General features: G+C 42.5%; 1 protein-coding gene across 5 annotated transcripts in view; it reads right to left on the minus strand.

Annotated features, from left to right (window-relative positions):
- mecom (MDS1 and EVI1 complex locus) overlaps positions 1-19,943 on the minus strand; it is a 147,534-nt gene that overhangs the window by 17,346 nt on the left and 110,245 nt on the right. For 3 of the 5 annotated variants that reach the window (XM_034700893.1, XM_034700891.1, XM_034700890.1), the window contains 6 exons: positions 9,051-9,185; positions 2,147-2,249; positions 1,928-2,041; positions 1,119-1,230; positions 817-964; positions 542-698 (listed from right to left, as the gene is read on the minus strand). In XM_034700893.1, coding sequence (XP_034556784.1) covers positions 542-698; positions 817-964; positions 1,119-1,230; positions 1,928-2,041; positions 2,147-2,195 — 580 coding nt within the window. In that variant the 5' untranslated portion in view covers positions 2,196-2,249; positions 9,051-9,185. Of the gene's footprint in view, positions 1-541; positions 699-816; positions 965-1,118; positions 1,231-1,927; positions 2,042-2,146; positions 2,250-9,050; positions 9,186-10,618; positions 11,159-19,943 lie in introns of those variants that run through there. The other 2 variants (XM_034700894.1, XM_034700892.1) reach the window with 2 other exon arrangements.

A 19,943-nucleotide genomic window follows, 5' to 3' on the forward strand; every position in this document is an offset into this window, starting at 1 on the left:
AGGGGAAGGAGATGGGATCAGTGGTGTGAGGTGGCAAAGCTGCCAAAGGTCACAATGTGTTTGGGTCTCACAAGGGTTAAGGTTTACTGAAGAGCAGGGGTGGGGGGGAAAGTGTGTGTTCATGAGAGAAAGCAGCTGAGAGTGAGAAAAAAAGGTTGTTAGCTGTAGTGTCAACAGTAGGTGATGCTGGATCACTGTGAGAGGCAACAGCAAGGTTAGACCAAGTGGGATTGAGTCAAATCACATGCTAGTTTAAATGCTGTTATCACCATATCAGCACTGTGTGAAAGTGCTGACGCGGGTAAAATACTGTCTAAAAGAAATAGTTCTGCCACTCTACACACAGCTACGATATGATCCCCTGTGTAACTCTTGTATAACATTACGTGACTGACTCTTGAGAAGGAGCTGAGGAAGGATAAATCAATATTTTTGCAATAACATAGCAGTTTTTTTGTAAAGGCAAGTCACAGGCATTATGTTCTTATTATTATTATAACGTACTGAGGAGACTTACATAGGTAGGGTCTTAGTGACTTACACATGAAGGGCTTGACACTGCTGTGGATGTGCTTATGCTGCTTGAGGCCCGAAGACGTAGCAAACGTCTTGCCGCAGTCAGAGCAAGCGTGGGCCCGCGCCCCGACATGCTGCGAACGGATGTGCCTCTGCAGGTTACTGGGGTCTGTGAACACCTGCTGGGGAAGCAAGCAAACAGATACACGGGGGAGTTACTATCTGGTTCTACAAGGGCAATATTCATTCTGCCAAAGACACATTGATCAATCTTCCCCCCTTCAAATGTCATCACTTTACCTTTGAGCAGTTTTCACATTCATAGTGCTTGCCACTGTCGTGCGACATCTGATGTCGGATCAAGTTTGATTTCCAGTTGAAAGCCTTGGGGCACTGGTCACACTTGTACTCCCTCTCCTCAGAATGGGACAGAGTGTGGGCCTCCAGACTGCAGGAAACATAGAACATAAAACATGAATTAGCCTTACATAGGAGATGTGTCTTGTATCATATGGCTGACAGCTTCAGCTCTTGATGTGAATTGATGGAAAAATCAGTCTAAAATTTAATGAGCTGGAGTGTTTAAGCTTTCAAATATTCACCTCTGGACATCAGGAAAGACCTGGTCGCACTCCTTACACTCGTGTGGACCATGGGACATGAGAAGGGGTCTTAAGTCTTGTGGTTCCTGGGCTTTAAGGTCAACGTCACCCCCTACAAAATAAACAAATAAATAAATAACAAAGTACAGCAAGAAGGCTTTAAATGTAACGTGAACTTAGGGGCTGCAAAAAAAAGAGAGAAAAGAAGTCATGGATTCTGGGTTTATCTGCCATTTGTACATCAGAATATATTTCATAATTACACATTTTAATGCTGCCTACAAGGACTGCAAGCTAACTTTAAATTCAAGTCATATGTAATGACGTGTTTGGGTGTAACAGTAGTTGGAGAGTTGAGATATGTGCGGTCTTCGAAAGCCATCTATTCCATTACACATATCGTATGGGGGAAATATAATGACTTGCATTGCCAAGGGCTCTGGTCAATTACTGTGTCTGTGGTCCAGTCTTACACAAATCAGACTGAATCTCGTGGTGATACATACACTTTCTGAAGTCTTGGACAAACACTGTGGAATGACTACTGCTTTCACTGCATTAACTGAGGAGCAGTGGTCATATTGGCACCATGATCTGGATTTTGGTATTTACACATGATCATCTTTTTTACTCCAAGTTTGAGGACAATGAGCTGATGCATTTTTTTCAACTCTTCTTCACAGAAAGACAAAAAATGAATTTATGTGTTATATTATCCAAGTGCAGCTACACAGCCTTCTTGTCACTCTCCAGTCCTAACTATTATCAATGACATTAAATAGCTCATCTATGTAAAATAAAAGACCAACCTGGGTTAAGGAAGGAGGAGGGGTGCATCCCACATGGCTGCTTCTGGTGGTCTAGCAACTGGTTGCGGGACTCAAAGTGCTGGTCACAGTCCTCACAGCGGTACTGCCTCTCCTCTGTTAGGTGGAAAGGAAGATACATGAGCATTTTATGCATTTAATTCATGTAAATGTTTGTTATATCTTTGTTAAAGACAACATATGTGTAAGTGATGTACTAACCATGAATATCAGGAGCCATGGTATCACATGAATACTCTTCAGCCTTCATGAAAAGTAGCAGCTCCTCACCGGGTAAAATCTCTCTGGTGACTTTGTAGAAGATCTGCAAGACACAAAGGAGGATCACATTTCATTAAAACATTCGAACAAGACTTTGTTGATAAGTGCATTTTGCTTCCCTATCGTAGATGCAGCAGCTGTTTTAGCATTATTTCCTCATATTGTCCAATACCACACTTTGAAACCAGCAGATGTCACTTGATACACACACATTCACATACACTCTCATCAGTCAAACATGTACTTGTCAAATATTTGCCACCACCATATGTGGGAGAAATAGGCATGAAAACACAGACAAATACATTTTTAACAAATCATCATCACTAGTTGAAAACATTACAGCAATAGTGTCTATTCTGTAAAAATCTAGTGTTATAGTAAGATTTTGTACTCACATACACCCCCACTAATAATATTTCAAAGTGTCATATTAGCTATGAAATGCATTGTGTTTATTGAGTATTTAAATGATGAATGGAAGTTTCTAACAGTATAATTTTGAGCAACACACCATCTCAGTATTCATCGATGAGCAACATTTTACCTACATTCACATGTTTGTTTAAAATTAAAACTCCTGTGAGGAGTTTTCAGCTGGTTGTGAAACAGGCTGAAATTGATGATGATGTGTCTTTGTGACATGAAACAACAAACAAGAACATTAGCAAGAAGATTAACTAATTTTATATGGTTATTTTTTATGTCTGAAACAAATGGCAGGGGTAGGTGTCAAACAAAGTCAGTAAATATATGCTGCTGATACAGCCTTTTTTCACACGCTTCACAGCAAATTTTCTTGATGAGTGATACGTTTGATGGTTAAAAGACGGTCAGATATCACCAAAGACTGATCTGTCCACAGGGGGCATCAAAATCAACATAAACCAAAAGTTCTTCACAGGAGCTTTAAATGTGTAAAAATAACTGTGGTGATTTCATTTAAATGACTTCATCTACACATAAGACAAAAATGCTTGTCCCTGCTAAATGTGTGTTTGTTGGGTTCGGTCATTTTAAAGAATCAGCTGAGAGACCCTAGGACTCCGCTTCTTCCCACGGACACACAATAGTCTTTCTCTGTGAAACAATCACACATGGCGTTATTTTTGGCATGCTTTGGAGTTTCTACATATTACCTTCCTCTGCTGCTTCGACATGACAATGACGATGGGGGGATTTATTAGAAATGCAATAGGGAGCAGTGGCGGGGGCTTCTGGGAAGGAAAGGGTTACAGGTACACCGCTGATGGATGGAGTTCCTGGTGAGCAGGATGAGGCTCCACAGAGACTTATGATGACTATCTTTGTCACAGAAAGAGATCATGATGTGTTCTATGATTCAATTGTTGTGTCATTGTTCACATTTCTGGGAAATTTTATAATAGGGAGAATGACAGTACAGCTCATTTTGTGCCACTGGGATTCAATGAAACACAGGAAGTTCCTGTACTGAGAAGCCAGCACAGATGGAACTAAAATAAGAATAAAAAAAATAACTATTAAAGCTCCGAATCTTCATATTTGCATTCATAACCCACTGAGGTCTGAAGAGGGTCTGCCAACTTCTTCACAATTTCATTCTCTCCTTGAAGAAAATTTCAGCCTCCATCAGCATTAGCAGTGCAGCACCCCATTGTTTTTATGAAAGAACAAAGGGATCTAAACTGTGAGGGTCCCAACAGGAGCTTTAATCCCTGACATGCCCTACTGTAACCTCTGTCTGCACCATAAACACACATGTGCACTGAACTGCATGGAGCATACATGCACACATACACAGGCAGGCACACTCTTTCCTGTGTCTGTCACCTCTGTAAGGCCACAAAAATATTGTGATTTAGAAACAATCAGACAGCAGCTCAAACAGACATGTGAGTCTGCAGGGATTCCGCTCGGAGAGACTGATACCTAGGCTGAGGAGGGAGGCTCTTTGGAAAGCTACCAGGGCGCGGACGAAGGCCTCGGAACATAAAAGTTAATGGACACTGTCGAAACCACTTTGTCCATAAATACAGGACTACAAAGTTCACTGTGAAGTGCAACTGTGTGTCTGTAATTTCAGTATTTTACTGCTAACAGAAAATATCAAGGAAAACATAGCGAGGAAGGAGTGAAAGCCAGGTAAGTCTTCACAACAAGAGGCTCCACGCCTGACCTTTGATCCCACTCTTTTAGGGATCGATAAACATTTCTGTAGCCCTGTTTCTCTGTAATTACTGCACCAGTAGAGGTGTTTTGAGGGTGAGGTGTTATCATAAGTGCACACAGGGGCAGGCACAGGAGGGTTCTTACCAATAAGAGGGGAATTCCCCCAACAGCTCCACCTCTTCCCCCAACAGCAGATAAACAGAGAAAACACACACAAACAATAAAGCAAAGACTCCCTCCTGAACAGCAGACACACAGTTTGATTGGTCAGCCTAAGCATGACATGGACACTTTAACAAACACACACTGACCGCCCCCCCCCCCCCCAGTCTAACAGTGGCCTAAAATAACAGGTCAGTATGTTGATAAGATAGCTGCAGTGTCTGAGTTCACACTGAGAAAACCAGACGACGTTTCTCGCACTGAACTGCAAACAAAGCTGTTTCTCTTTTAGACAAACACATGAGCTCCACCTGAGTCCAGCTTGTACTCAATACTTCAGTCTGCTCTGCACAGGATGCAGCAGAAGCCAGGGAATCTTAGTGTAAGAGTCCAGGCTTTGCTAATTAACCGTTCTCTTATTGATATTTAATGCATGTCTCTATATTAATTTATGGAGTCCCTATTGACCTCTTTTTCTCTCCCTCTCTGTCGAAGGTCACAGCCACAAGAGGATAAGAGGCTATAATCGGGCAACTTTGTTACCTTGACACCATTAGTCGTTAGCAGAGTAAACACAGTCACATTTTCCCCCGTCACACCCTGTTGGCCGACTCCTCGCTCACACAGAGCTCATTGGACAGGTATGCCATTTGCTGACACTCTCTCTTGGCTAAAGTGTACTCTCAGTCTGGGCGCTGCTTTGCAAGCAAAGATTTTAAATCTCAAACCACTTCAACGCCTTAAAACTACGGAAAAGGAAAATACACACAAGTAAAGCTTACACTGCAACATAAACAGATATTACAGAAAAAGAATCACAGAGTAGCATCAAGTTTAAGAAAAAAGGCACGCTACATTTTTAACACTCAGCAGTAGCATGAGAGTCCACATGTGCAACGAGGTCCTGCAACACGCTTGGCAGTCTCCAAAGCTTGGCTTCCAAACAAAACCATGTCGTGACTGAGATAGCATTAAAGAGCGTGAGCGCGCAATGAGCAGCTGGATCCAGCAAACAAGATGGAAATGCATCTGAGGAGACAAACATTGCTATTTTCATGTTAGGCTGAGTCAGCTGATTAAAGTATAAACAGCAGCTTTATTTTTGTAACGTTTTAGTGAGCTGTGTTCTGTGTCTGGATTATTTTTATTCAAGTCTGATCTCTTTTTAAAATTCATTTTAAACAGTTTCCCTGACCGAATAACCCTCCATCTGTTATCTCAGTGAGTTACAATCCCTTCATGTTCTCACCCCCAGTGTATTAACACAATGAATGACTGTCAGTGTTTTGCTAATATGCCCCTCGGCCACTTCATCCCACTCAATACTGAGTGAGAATCAATAGAGCGAATGAGATTAACGCTCATATCCGTCTGCACTGTCTTATGAAAAGCTCTTCTGGGCCTTGTTGGATGATGTTAATTACACGTTTAATCCATTTCTCTTTCGGTTGAATCAGTAGAGTGAGGAGTGCAGTGGAGGGTTTTCAGGCGCTAATTGCCCTCATTATCTGAGCGACAAAACATGCTGATCATGGAAGGATCTACGAGAGTAGCGCTGGGATGCTCAGTGCACGAAGCCTGAACACACCACAAGTCCCGTTGATGAAACAATTACTGGTGTAGATAAGATTTGTGGGCTTTTACAATTTTTTTGATAACTCATATGGGATTATTTATTTAGCAAATAAGAAACACATTTTTTTTTTACATCTTCTGAAGGCTGCTTTTATTATTGAAGACTGAATTAAAATCTACAAGCTTTAGACTTGAGTGTGACTCACAAACTGCACACCTGCCATCTCCTTCCTCTCTGTTCCTTCCTGTTGCATTGCACTCTGCAGTGTCAAATATATAAAGCAGTAAAAAACTGAAAGGTCATAAAAATAAAGGCTGCTCTTGTTTGGTTTAGTTTAAATACAGCATGTGCAGCTAATTCTGGTATGACTTTAGTCTCATTAAATTTAAACAGCCGCACATCTAAAGTGACACAATGTTTTAGAGGCACTTAAGTCGCTTTCCAAACATATTTCTTTACATTACATTATTTCATTTGAAAGGAAAATCTCTGCAGTTAAACGTCAGGAATACCGGAACATGGAGGATTGATTCCAACATTCTCAGTCATTATGAATTTGACTTGAAACACTATGAAAAAATTCAACAAACAAGGTTTAATTTTCTTGACTTGATTCTGTTTGATTTTGTTGTGCACAGATGTTTTCACATAAATTATCCGTCATGCCAAAGAAGAAGGGCTGACCAGAAACAAATGCAGGGCGAGAGAATGAGAGAGGAAAGGGAGAAGTGGGATTAATTCCATCAGTAAGACAAAACAGGCTTTCTCCTCGCTCTCTTTTCTCACTCATTCATTCCTCTCTAAACTCCCTCACCCTCCAGAGATTGCTCATAAAGTTTTATGATAAACAGAACTGGGTCAGAAATAAGAGGACAGGGGCCAGTTTCACTCTCACACTGGCAGGGGTAAATTGGTGCTTGAGAAGAAGCAGGACCGAATAACGACCGACACACCTGGAAATTGCTGTCATATGACATTGTCTTCAAACGCATCATATAACCAGTCATGTCTGAGGGGATCTGTAGGAATATGGTTCTGGGCAGCTCGGTCAGGCTCCTCTGTGGAAACCTGGTGATGCTACTCATTGTGCGTAATATGTGGTTTGAGGCTGGGTTTAGACTCAGCACTTCTCTGTGGCTGTAAAAACCTGCTGGAACCAGGTACTGTGTGTTTTAACATTTCCAGCTCGCAATGAGGAGCGTGGGGAGCCATCTGAACCGCAATGAACAATTCACAGTCCTGCAGAGCGTGCACACTGAGACAGACGGACACACTAAAGCCCACACATGCATACATGTAGAAACAGTTACAGGTGTGCACACACTCAAAAGACACAATGAAACACTTCACACACTCACATAATTCAATGCACCAATTAGTGTGTGCACACATGGAGATAAAAATAGCCCTCATAGGCACACACACACACACACACACACACACACACACACACACACACACACACACACACACACACACACACACACACACACACACACACACACACACACACACACACAAAAACACACACTACCAGAAACTGACAGCAGCTTTACAAGACCACCCTCTTTAGTCCATTCATTTTCCAAATACAGACAGGCATTGTGAGACGCAACAGTGTGTTTTCAAAAACACCAATGTTGGCCGGAAGGCTTAAAGACGGCACATTGTGCTCTGTTGTGACAGTGTGTAATACTTAACAATCGCCTCATCATAGCCATGTCCGTGACCTGTCGGAGCCTTACACAGCCACCCGAGCAGAACCGCAGTGTTGACAGCGAGTCACACCTCGTGAAGAGGGCCGCTCGGGAAAGCTCTCTCGGCTTGTTTGTCTCTCTGTGTCTTTTTTAAAGAGAGTGAGGAAGAGGCACTTACTTCTTCTTTATTCATGAGAAAACTACAGGCTATCTGCTCCAGAAGCTGTGTTGTCTTTGGCTTGAGAGTGTGAGAAACATGTTAAGTAAGAGGGGAAGATTTGTTCTTGAGAATCTCTCAGGTTTTAATGTCCAAGATTCCCAAATGAGCTCAGGTTCAGTCTGACTCAATTCAGCTTTCATCTGCATGAAAATGATCTTCTGCTACTGTATTTGAATATAGTTAATACATATATGTAGCTTTTGCTGTGCTTTCAGTGGGAGACACTCAACAGGTAATCTGGATGGACCACCAGTGAAGTGATGACAAACGTGCAGGCTGGATTATGTTTTTTATTCGGGTCAAGCCACGGTATTCTCCATACACATGTCAAATAAAGTTGAGCCTCTTGTCTCCCTACCTCTCTGTGTGTTTCTGTGTGAGCGGGGCATGAGATTACCAAGGTGAACGAGCCCCCATGTGTGCAGCACGCACCTCTCTGCACAGCCAGGTGAGAAGCAAAAGGACTGTGACATTCCTGGCATATCTAAGAGTTTATATCGCAAGCGTGACCGGGAAGAGTGCGGAACTATCATCTCGGCAGGCCGCCTCTGATCCTTCCCTGTGGTCCTCGCACGGCAGAAGCCAGAGCACAATTATAGAAAGAAAACACACACAGATAGTGAGGAGGCTCGGCGGTGCAGCGTGGGGGATGTGTGTGTGTGTGTGTGTGTGTGTGTGTGTGTGTGTGTGTGTGTGTGAAGTAAAGGCAGGGTGGGCCAGCCGCTTATGGGACTATCTGACTTGGATCACAATAACACCTTTTAACACAGCAGCACGCAGACAGGACAGATGTCGGAAAATACAGGGAAGCCTTCTGGCGTTAAAAAAAGCTGCTTCACAGATCTGAATGACTCTCAGTTACACTTGATTCATCCAGCCAGACGGCCAGATTCAGATACATCATCATGTGGGAGTTCAAAGTCAAGTCATCCACATGTTTTTCTCTCTCTGATTTTTGTTTTCTTGACTTGTGATCACACTCCTCTCGTATTTTGTGATGGTAGCCCTGCCAGGCGGCCTGAGAGTGTCTCCACGTACCTGATCATCTATCTGGCACGCTGTCAGGTTGTGCTGCTTGTCCGCAGGGGCAAACTGGATGTGCTTCAGCCAGCTCCTGATATCAGGCTTGCTGGCATCCACGCAGAATTTTACATGGCCTGACCCATCCAAGATCTGCAAGAAGGAGAGGGAGAGAGAGAGAGAGAGGGAGAGAGAAGAAGAGAGAGAAGGAGAGAGAGGGGGAGAGAGGGATCAGACTTTGATCAGTATCAGTCCAGGTTACTGTGTCCAAACACTGACTAACCACATACCTCCCACATGTCAGGAGCTGGTCTGTGGTGCAAGAGACAGACACACACACACACACACACACACACACACACACACACACACACACACACACACACACACAGAAATAATATTTGGTTTTGTACAAGCAACATTTGTCTTTTAAAAATTCCTCTTCTGATATAAAAACTTGTGTGTGCATTTTGTTGTGTTATTACTTTAACAGACATTTGCAGATCATTCCTGTAACTTTATTATAACCACAGAAAAACCAATGAATATACCAAAAATGAAAATATTAAATATCTGTAGGTTTTTTTAATTTTCTTGTGAGCTTTCGACTATTTGTTAGATTTTATTGCAACACAAAAACAAAAATAATTGTTTTAAAATATCTTTCCAGCCACAATAAATCAGTGTCACTGAAAATGCATAATTTCTTGAATAAATACAATGTGATTATTAGATGAAAAATTAAAGCAATCAATACTTTTAAATAAACAAATTCAGAGAGTAAAACCCTTATCAAAATAACGAATTTTTAAACAATGTGGAATTATTCTGGATGGAAATCGAGTTAAGCTGAAGTTTAATTCGATTTGAGGAACATGTAAGTTAACCGTATAAATGAGGAAAACTCTTATAATTTTTTGGTTTGTATTCAAAACAGCTTTTAAAAATAATATTTTAAAAACGAAAACAAAAGAATCTTGATCATAAAAACAACAGCAAAAAACGAAACGAAACGAACAATTGTTTTATATCCCTAAATATCATTAATACTCTGCAGTCTGTAAAAATTAAGCTAAAAAATAAATCACAACAAAGCTCCGTCAAGTGAATCAGTATGCAAATAAAAATCTTTGAACTTGTTTAGTTCACCGATCACATTTTAAACAGTCTATCCCTCTATGATCAGTAAGCACTGTAACACTGTTTTAACGTGTTAATATGTATTATGCTGCAGCTTTAAACTTTACTGGGAAACAAATCAATTGCAGGAAACCACGAGTGATAGAAATTATAAAGCCGGACTCGATTGTTGCGATGCAAAGCGCTCTCTCGCTCGGGGTCACAAATGTTGTCTTTCTGCCTTTGTATAAGCGACCACTGAATAAATATTTAGCTTGTATAAAGCCCTTTGTCTGGACACACACACTGGATCTACCCATTCACTCTGCAAAAAATGCTCTGCGGGCTTTGAACGTTTTAGGTTTCAAACTTAGTTTACAACGAATTGAAGAATGGACATAATTTTGCGCCCCGTGCAAACCGTTTAATAAAAAAACATGTTTACTCGTAAAGTTTGTCTCTCTTACCGTTGAAACACCGGCGTGCGGTGGATTAACCTCCTGGGATAAGACGTGCGTTTTTCTCACTAGAAAGTGATGAAAACTGGGGTTTTAAAAAAGTCTACGATCGACTGGAACTCGCCTACTTAAAAACAAACAACAAACTAAAAAATGCCCATTGAACACCTTCCAGATTTCTAGCAGTAAAAATGAACCCTTGTTCTCGGGTTTACGGTGCCGGTGTCTCCTCAAGTCTCCAAGCCGCAGGACGAGTCGACTTCTCCCCAATGCGACTCTCCGTCAGACGCCGCGCGCTCGTTTAAAAAAAACGAAATCCTCTCTCTGTATTGTCTCGCAGACACCGCTGACTCCGTAGGTTTCCTCTCACTGTCTCTCAGACATCGCTGCTCGTTTCTAAATCACCTCCGGAACATCAACTCTCTCTCAACTTTTCAGTGTGTGCGCTTCGCTGTGCTCGTCCGCTCCTCTCTTGTCACCCCTCCTGTCCTGACGCACCCAGGTGTCCTGTAGTAGCCATTCAACTTTTCATTTCTCTCTTCCTCTCCCCCCCTCCTCAGCCACTCGGGATGTGTCGTCTAGATGATAGCAGAGAGATTCAGAGGGGGGGCTGGCTTCAAGCATCGCCCCCTATTTCTTGAAACGCGTCCCGGGCATGTTTCTCATTTTTACGCATTGTCTCATACTGAAGGATCCAACGCGTCCATCCCTGACTCCCAAAGCACGGGACTGTCTGTGCCCCTGTCCCCGGTCGAAAGCGACTCCTCTCCGCAGTAAATTTTAAAGTGACAGGGGCCCGGGGTTGGAGAGGGTGAGCGGGGTCAGGGAGAGGTCGGGATGGGGCTTCTAAAGGGATGAACTGCACTCACACACTCAGAGGCAGCGCACTTTAATGAACCAACATAAGCATCAAAGCGCGTGTTATTATCCACGTGTTCCTTAACTTTTCCACAACACGCCGCGCCAGTTAGCAGAATATTTTATGATGTTTAAGGTTTCATTTTTGTCTCATGCACCTCGTAGTTCATGTTTAGTATTTAAATAGCATTTTTTGAGAGGATGCCAAAAACAAAAATGAGAACTTAAATACAAAACACCTTGTTCTCCAACGGTGCCAGCGTTGTGGAGCAACGTAACAGTTAAGTGTTTCTCATGGGGACCTCCAGGAAACTCCATAAGGACCATTGAAGGCCCTGTGCCACAATTTGGAAAACACTGACCTAATCACCTGCTTTCTTCGGACTTGAAAAAAAAAAACACTGCACGTTGTCAGGTTGCGCGCTCGCCTGCCCCTTCTCTCCTCTACTCACGCGCGTGCAAAATATCAGCTAATAATTGATAATTATATGAACTTATATCAAGGGAAAACAAGAGCTCGTTTTTCTATACTTAATCTGGAAACGTGAAACTCACGTTTAAAGTCTTAAGTGTGTACTTTGCTCTGGCCTCTGTGCACCTGCTTCACAGAGGGCTCAAAACATGAGAGAGAGAGAGAGAGAGAGAGAGAGAGAGAGAGAGAGAGAGAGAGAGAGAGAGAGAGAGAGAGAGAGAGAGAGAGAGAGAGAGAGAGAGAGAGAGAGAAAAAAGTTGATTCGTTTTGTTTCTTTAGAGTTTAAAGCTGAACCCAATGCAGTGAATAAACGGACACGGGTATAGAATAATAAAGAAACGTCCTGGTGGTCGGACAGCAGTTTATTAGGCAGCTCATAAAGCTGCAGAGGACAGGGCTTTGGCTGATGAGAGCAGATGATGATGGATAACGCCTCGCGCTGTGACATTGACCTTCCATCCCAGATAATGCCTATTGTTTGACGAAATCGCGGAGCCAATGTTCAGGAAGGACAGGAAAAATCATGTGTAAATAAGGCAGGACCCCGCCACCGATTCCCATCGTCTCGCGCTCCTTGAGAACCGAGGAGGGACCCCGGTCCGCCCGGTCATTGATTTCCTGCCTCCCCTCGACTTGTCCATTGTTGGAAGCCTTTTTAATTTAGCCATAAATTGGGAAAGCTCAAGTCGAATGAGCTGTTCTATTTTCTTCCTGTCAGGATGAGGGATTTGTTTTATGATGCATTGTGTATTAAATACAAGTAATCTGGGAAAGTGATTGCTTCACGGCCTCTCCGGCTCTGATCGAGGATCCTGATAGAGAGGGCTCTGAGCTCTTTTCTGAAAAGGAGGAAATGTCTGAAAAGAGGAGGATAAACACGCAGGGGCTTGTGGTATCACTGGGGGTAAATTGGGTTAACAGTAACAGGACCCTCTAAGCCTGGCAGAGCGAGGAGACTTTGTAGTTCTTTCCCCTGTCAGAAGAGGGCGCGCTCAACTGAACGGAACTTTGAAACATGTCTGAACATTTCTGATGAGAAAATGACAGTTCAACTTCATTATGGGCATTTTTGTCTTTTTTAAAGTGAGCTTCTTTTAAAATCATCAAACAGGCCTACTGCATGATATATTCAAACTCATTTCATGAGTGTGCGCGTGTGTGAAATACAATTTGGCACCTCGATCAAATATCAACTCCGCACTTCATCTCCTCACATGACATCAAGGTGAGCCGTTGTGTTAGTGCTAAAGGGGTCTGACATTTTGGCACAAGGGTGAGAAAAGTGATTCGCTCAGCCAAAAAAGAAAGAAAGAAAAAAAAATCTATCTAACTTTTCAGTGTGCATGGATCACGTGCGGGCCGTTATTCCTTTATTCCTGCAGCTTATACCTCACTTAGTAACAGTCTACTCCATCAGCCAGCTTCTTGACTTATTGTAGGATGGGGGTCATTTCTTTCTCGTCTGTGTGAATTGCCGCACAAAACATCTACATTAAAGCGTCAAATTGCGAGATGGAGACATGAAAGATTCAGCTGTGTGGGTTTGAATATATAATCACCTGAACGAGCGCACATAAAGCCATTGAATCTACACTGCAAAGACCGATGGGGTGAATTTAAAACACTTGTTCATTTGTTAATAAGCCACAAGAGTGATTTGCAAGGCACGGATCTAATTTTTATTTATTTCCCCAATCCGCCGTAAACATATTGTGATGTGCTGAGATGAAATAGATATGTTTTATCTGAATTATGCCATGCCTTTGTCAGAATGATTTGGACATAGCTGCTAAATAGCGGTGTGGAAAAGCTGTTTATCAACAAATTACAAACCAAACAGGCGCAGGCTTCAGGGTATGTTAGTACGACTATGGCACACAACATTTCATACTTATTTAAGGGGCTCTTAAAACATACAGCATGCGCGTAATGTGAAGTGCCGGGGCTTTAAAGCGCTGTGAAATTCTTGAAAGGAGGTTAAATTGCTTAAATTGGCCCGTGCTTATTTTGCTTGCGGCTTTCTGGTTTGCTTTAGGACTGGAGTCACGCAAAAAGCAATTCACAAATGAATGTAGATATTTTTTATGATCAAAAAGCTTCATATTCTACTTGATCTGAGGTTCAGTTTCACGGGTGTAACAGTGGCCCGCTCATTTTTTTTTATTCCTTTGAATAACTTCTCAGTGATAATATTCTGGTGTTAAAAAGTGATTAGGATTTTGAAGCTCCATCTACAGCTACGTGAAGTCAGATGGGACAAGCTGGAGAAGGGGGGGTTCCCGCGTGGGTTGCAAACTGACTCCAGCAGCCTCGCGCGCGCTGCAGAGTCAGAGCCTCTCTGCTGCAGCAGCCGAGGGGCCACATGGAAACACTGTGTAGGCCTGTGTGCTGCATTCCAGCACATCCTCCAGGAGAGCGGAAAGCACGAAAAAAAACGGAGAGAGGAGAGAAAGAAAATATCGCAGCCAAATCCACATGAAATAGTTCCACCTTTCACGGCGAGACCTCCCATTGACACTGGCGAAAAGCTGCATTAAGTCTCCATCATGCCTCTGTATACACACTGCCCCCCTGCGCATTTTATTTTGCTTAAATGTGGGCCGATTCAATGAAGTGGTAAAACCTCATTTAGGGCTCAAACGAACGGTTAGCCTGCAGTTTGCACAGCACTCTGCAACATTTTTTTTAACTTAAATTAAGACATCTATCAGCAACGATAAGAGCACAATTCATTGCCTGTGTGCAGCTTTAAGTCACTATATTAAAGCATAGACTTGTTGTCCATAGACCAATTAGCATTAAAACAGAGCAGCGGAAATGAAAGGGGAAAATGTAAATAGAAAATTTCCCTGGCTCTGGAAGTAGACCCGTTGTGAGCGGCGTGTTAATCTCCACCTCAGTAATTTGGTTGTGCGGGAGAAGACAGAAGCCCTGCTGCTGTGCCCTGCACTTCATAAATCACTGCTTTATGTGGACAAGGTCAGCGCCACCCCCCACCCCTCCCTCCACATCCACCTCCTCTCTCTCAACTGGCCCCTCCCGGCCCCTCCGCCATGTTTACCCGGCCGCCCGGGGGCTCTCAGGACCTGAGCAGCTCACTTCTAATTACTTTGGATTATTTTCATTTGCCGGGGGTCAGCCAGGCATTCCGACGGAGAGAGAAAGAGAGAGGGATGATTTCTTGACAAATGCTGCGGCCTCACAGGCCCGGTGTGTTTGCTGAATTAGCAGCAGCTCATTTTGTCTGAGCCCTGACTGTGATTTTCTTTGACAGCTTGTTGCTCTGACAGGTAACAGCTCTGCAGACTTGGCTTTATTAACAAATCCCTCATTTGATATAAAACCTACCAATAACAACTTTATTTTACAAAGTCCCTCTAATGGGAAGACATTATTTTATTTCAGGGAAGACAGGCACCAATGTTTTATCCATTTTATAGACACAAGTGTCAATATTTGAAAAGGGCCTGGCATGACAAGACATAAATGAGCCCCTCTTCAGAGGAGGGTATGAGTTGAATTTGTAAAGGGATGCCATTTCATTTTTGCACTATTTGAAAGCATTTTTACATAAGTGGCAGACCAATATAGAGCATACAAATTTCACTTAAATTATTCAAATGTTACAAATAACAATCCCTAAATTATGCTGCATAAACCTGGCTGAAAAAAGTTATTATAAATGCAAAAATAGAACCAATTAGTACATTAATATGAGCATTTTTGGATCTTTAATATGAGTTGATGTAGTAATATTTAATACATTGAAAGTGTGGGTGACATACTGTTTTTTGTACTGATGTATATAAAGTGGTCAGGCATTGGGAGCAGTCTGCTGACTTGATTTTCCTGTGAAATTGGGTCCATTTCAAATAAACATTTAATCATTGGGTGATGGCAAGTGAAAGTGAGAGGAGGATTGGGCTAAATGAATATGAGATAATTGGTGTTAAGCAGTTTCATACACTGTTTACAGAAGAAGGGCCTGGAATGCGGTCGTAGTGAGTACCGGGTCTTTGAGAGGGTGATGGAGGGGAGGAGAGGTGAACATGGGGGGTGGCAGTGATGTACAGAAAGTACTACAGGCTGTAGTAATTGCAGACACTTCCTCCGCAGAGCCTCGCCACACTGTATGTGGGCTACAGGGTGCGATAAAGCTGCACAGAGGTCAAAGGTCACGTTTTCCAAGCATAAATTCAGCAGGCACACAACTCATGTACGCATGGGACAGGCTGGAAACTTAAACAACCCTCAACCCCCCACCACACACACACCTCCACTCTCCACTCCGCCCAGAAAGAAGAGGAGGGGGGGGGGGTAATTAGAGCATGTTGCCGGTGGCCGCAGGGCGAACAAATCGGCTCTTAAATACTCATAGATATCATCTTTAAAAGAGCTTTTTATGTACAGGAGGTAAAGCGCAGTGGAAGTGAACACGACACTTCAGATGTTCAAGTATCACACATTCATTACCTTTATTGAGCTCTCCTCTCACGTTTAAAGTCAGGGCTCCGCTACAGCACTATACGCCAGTCTGCTTTTTACAGAGCGTGTCCAATTGGTAGGCTAATATTTTAATGTTGGGGATATCAGACAGACGCAGTACTTGTTCAGCGAGATGTTGCCATGTCAGGTAAATATATATTCTAAAGCCAGCGTAGAAAGAAACAGAAGCTTGAATGGTAACTGATATAATAATATAAAAGGATGGGGACACACAAGAGTAATAGTTCAGGTAAAGTGACATTAAGAAAACATAACTCTCTGTAATAATGTTGATTTACCATTTTGAACATGGTACAATTTAAACCAGTATATGTTTTTCTTGGAAAGGGTTGATGGCTCTTTTGCAAATTTAATTTTAGGAAGTATTTTCCTGTTTTTCCAAAATTAAAAAGGCGTTAATCTTTGCAGATATCAAAATATTTGAACACTAGAACTTTGGTACCCAGGAAAATCACCATGGACAAACTTGACAAGAAGAACTCATGTTGATTTCTTTTTTTTAAATTTACAAGAAGTTAAATCTGTAATGTGAGACAGTGATAAATGTTCTTGAGTAAGTGCAAAGTGTAAGCAGATTAAGAAAGTGTGTTTACTCTGTCCATTGTGTTGAAAGGAAAACCCCAACCAATCACACTCACACACAATCTGACACACGAACACGCTGGAGTGTGTTCTGCAGCACAGGTCAGCTCAGTCTTTGTGGGCATGATTAAAGTCAAAATTAACTCGCAAAACAACAAATCAGTTGCAACAACCCTAAAACGAAGCAGAGGCGAGCGGCTCACACATAACACAGAGACATGGAGTGGCTCCCATTAAAGGCTTCACTGGCTTTCAGTAGCATCAAAGAGGCCCCTGAGTTAGGCTGGGATTATATTTAACCCAGGAGCGTGTTGCTCCGCTGAGTACAGGGCACATGCTGATGCTGCTGCCAGTGCGCTGTGCTTCTGGCTTTCAGACCAACGCTCTCATTAAAATGTGGTTTGGGCCCTGTTTCCTTCAGGAACACACACATGCACGGACACACGACAACAAATAACACAAAACAACAAAACAAAAACAATATTACCATGGAGACTTTTTTTAAAGGAACATGGTCATATTGTATACGACTTATTGGGTGGTGTTTTAAACTCTTAATGATATTTATTCACCTTTTTAAAATTAATTTTACTTTAGCAGTTCTGAATGCTATAACTATGTGATATATTGAAAGTGTGATAAGAGCAATTCCAGATGTCACATTTCCCACTTTTGATGTAAATTGTAAAACAATATGACAAATGCAAAAAAAATCCCAGACAATATCACAAAACAAATGTTTACGAAATTAAATGAGTAACAGTCAAATGTGCAGTATTGCATTGCACAAAGGCTTCCTGCTTGATTCAACAGCAAGCATGCACTCTGTTCCTTCTACACCACTTTTATGCCGACTGATACCCACTGATATGTGACAATTACATCTAGAGAAGCGCCTTCCTCCTCTGCTGCTTCACTTTTGTTGTCTTGAATGTAGGACTCTTTGCAAACAAACCAACACCATCACAGTGTATCACTGTTTTTTATGTACGGATAATTTTGACATGCTGATAGAAAAGTTCTGAAACAGGGTGGCTGCAAGCTTGCCTCGCGTCCCTATCCCAGAATGCTTTGCACAGGGAAGCACACAATTACAATGCATAATGAAGGGGGGGGTTCCAACAGCACAGTCCACACTGACGGTGCGTGCCATTACTCAATGGAACTGTTTCTGAAGCAGTAGAGCAGCTCAATTCAGCTGGACTTGTGGGATCACAAAATCATATGAGAACTCCTTAAGATCCCACAGAGGTGCTGAGATCACCTGATAACAACAATGTTTAGAGATAACAACATACTGACAACAGGTTACCATGTGTTCCTGAGCTTGATCTGCTGTTCACATGGTTATTATTCTGTTTGTTAGTGCTTCTACCATGTGGGAGAAATTTAAGATTTTTTTGGGGTGGTTTTTAAAATGTGTTTAATGTTCGTAATTATGTCTTACTTTGTTGTGTTTGCTTTTGTTTTAGTCTGTAGTTGTCAGTAATTGCATCAGCTGTTATTGTTTCTTTTTTAATAAATCTGATAGTTGGGAGTCTTTGCATTGTGTTTGTGTTGAAATTGTCTGGATGTGTTCTCCTGTCTGACTTTCAGTCTGGGTAAAAGTACTCTGTTTATCCTAACAAATACTGGACCTAGATCCAGCACATGTCTAGTATCTTTAGTGGAGCAGACGGGAGAGATGCTTTTGATACAGATCCGAGACACGTCGTGCCACATGCTGTGCTACGAACATTGAGCTGGCACGGGTCAGCTAAGTAGTGAGTGGCACACACTGAACATGATGCACATGCTTGTTGTGGTATCAAGCAGTAACTCCTCTCATATATAGAAAACCAAAACTTGATACTACACTTTAAGGAGAGCTTAACCATGATATTTAATCTCCCTAAATTACATGTTGACATGCTGAAAGTTAGTAAACAGTCATATTGAGCTATGCTGCATACAGATCAAGCACTTCACCTAAAGTTCTTTGTGGGTGTGAGTGTGAGGTCTGCAGAGGGCTCTACACTGAGACACTGCAATCTCACATGGCACATTTCAACAGTCAGACTTGATATGAACCATCAGACATGAGCGTCAATACTCCCAAGGTTTATTCAATTCCAAACCAATCATTCTGGTGTCATACACTTTTGGGTTAATATTCCAACTGTGAAGCCCTGAGCTAGGTGAAGATAAATCAGCTTTTATGATGGGTTGTTATGGTTTTTACGGCACTGGGTTTGTGAGGGACTGATTTGGGGATCAATCACCTGCAGGTGTCTGCTGGGGAGGGGGGCCTGTGAGGATCGATTGAGGATCTAGAGCTGTGGTGATGGAATAGAGGTGTGTTTGTGTGAGTAGTGGGTGTGTATGAGTTTGTGGGAGCGAGAGAGAAAGACAAAGTGATGATGAAGGTGTGTATGTGTGTGTGAGTGCGCCAGAGACAGAGAGGAGATATATCTGGGGCTGTGGTGGTGATGAAGGGCCGCTGGACTATGACCAGACCATCTCGACCCTTATCAGAATCACCCCCTCCTCCTCCTCCTTCTCCTCCTCCTGCTCTCTCAGTTCACTTCTTTATCTAGATGGCACTTTGGAAAATCTCATTGTCACACAACATTTAACAAAGACAAAAGCGAGAGATGACTTGCCTGACAGAGTGCTGAGCTAGTGTGCAGAGTACCCTGCAGACAACCTCTTTGCGTGTTCTCCACTGGGAGAGGCCGGCGTTGTGGGCGCAAAACACCACCAAGGCACACAAACAAGTGTGTGCATCTGTGCGCACAGATGGCAGGAGCGTACATCAACGCACAGACACATTAGTCGCACTGAAGTTTGTCAGTTTCATTCTCTCCCTCCTGTTTATACACATTCAACATCTTGCTTGCCTGTCAGACGGCTGCTTCCTCTCCGCTGTCAGCGTAG

This window comes from Notolabrus celidotus, chromosome 14, assembly GCF_009762535.1.
Source record: "Notolabrus celidotus isolate fNotCel1 chromosome 14, fNotCel1.pri, whole genome shotgun sequence".
Classification (NCBI taxonomy): Eukaryota; Metazoa; Chordata; class Actinopteri; order Labriformes; family Labridae; genus Notolabrus; species Notolabrus celidotus.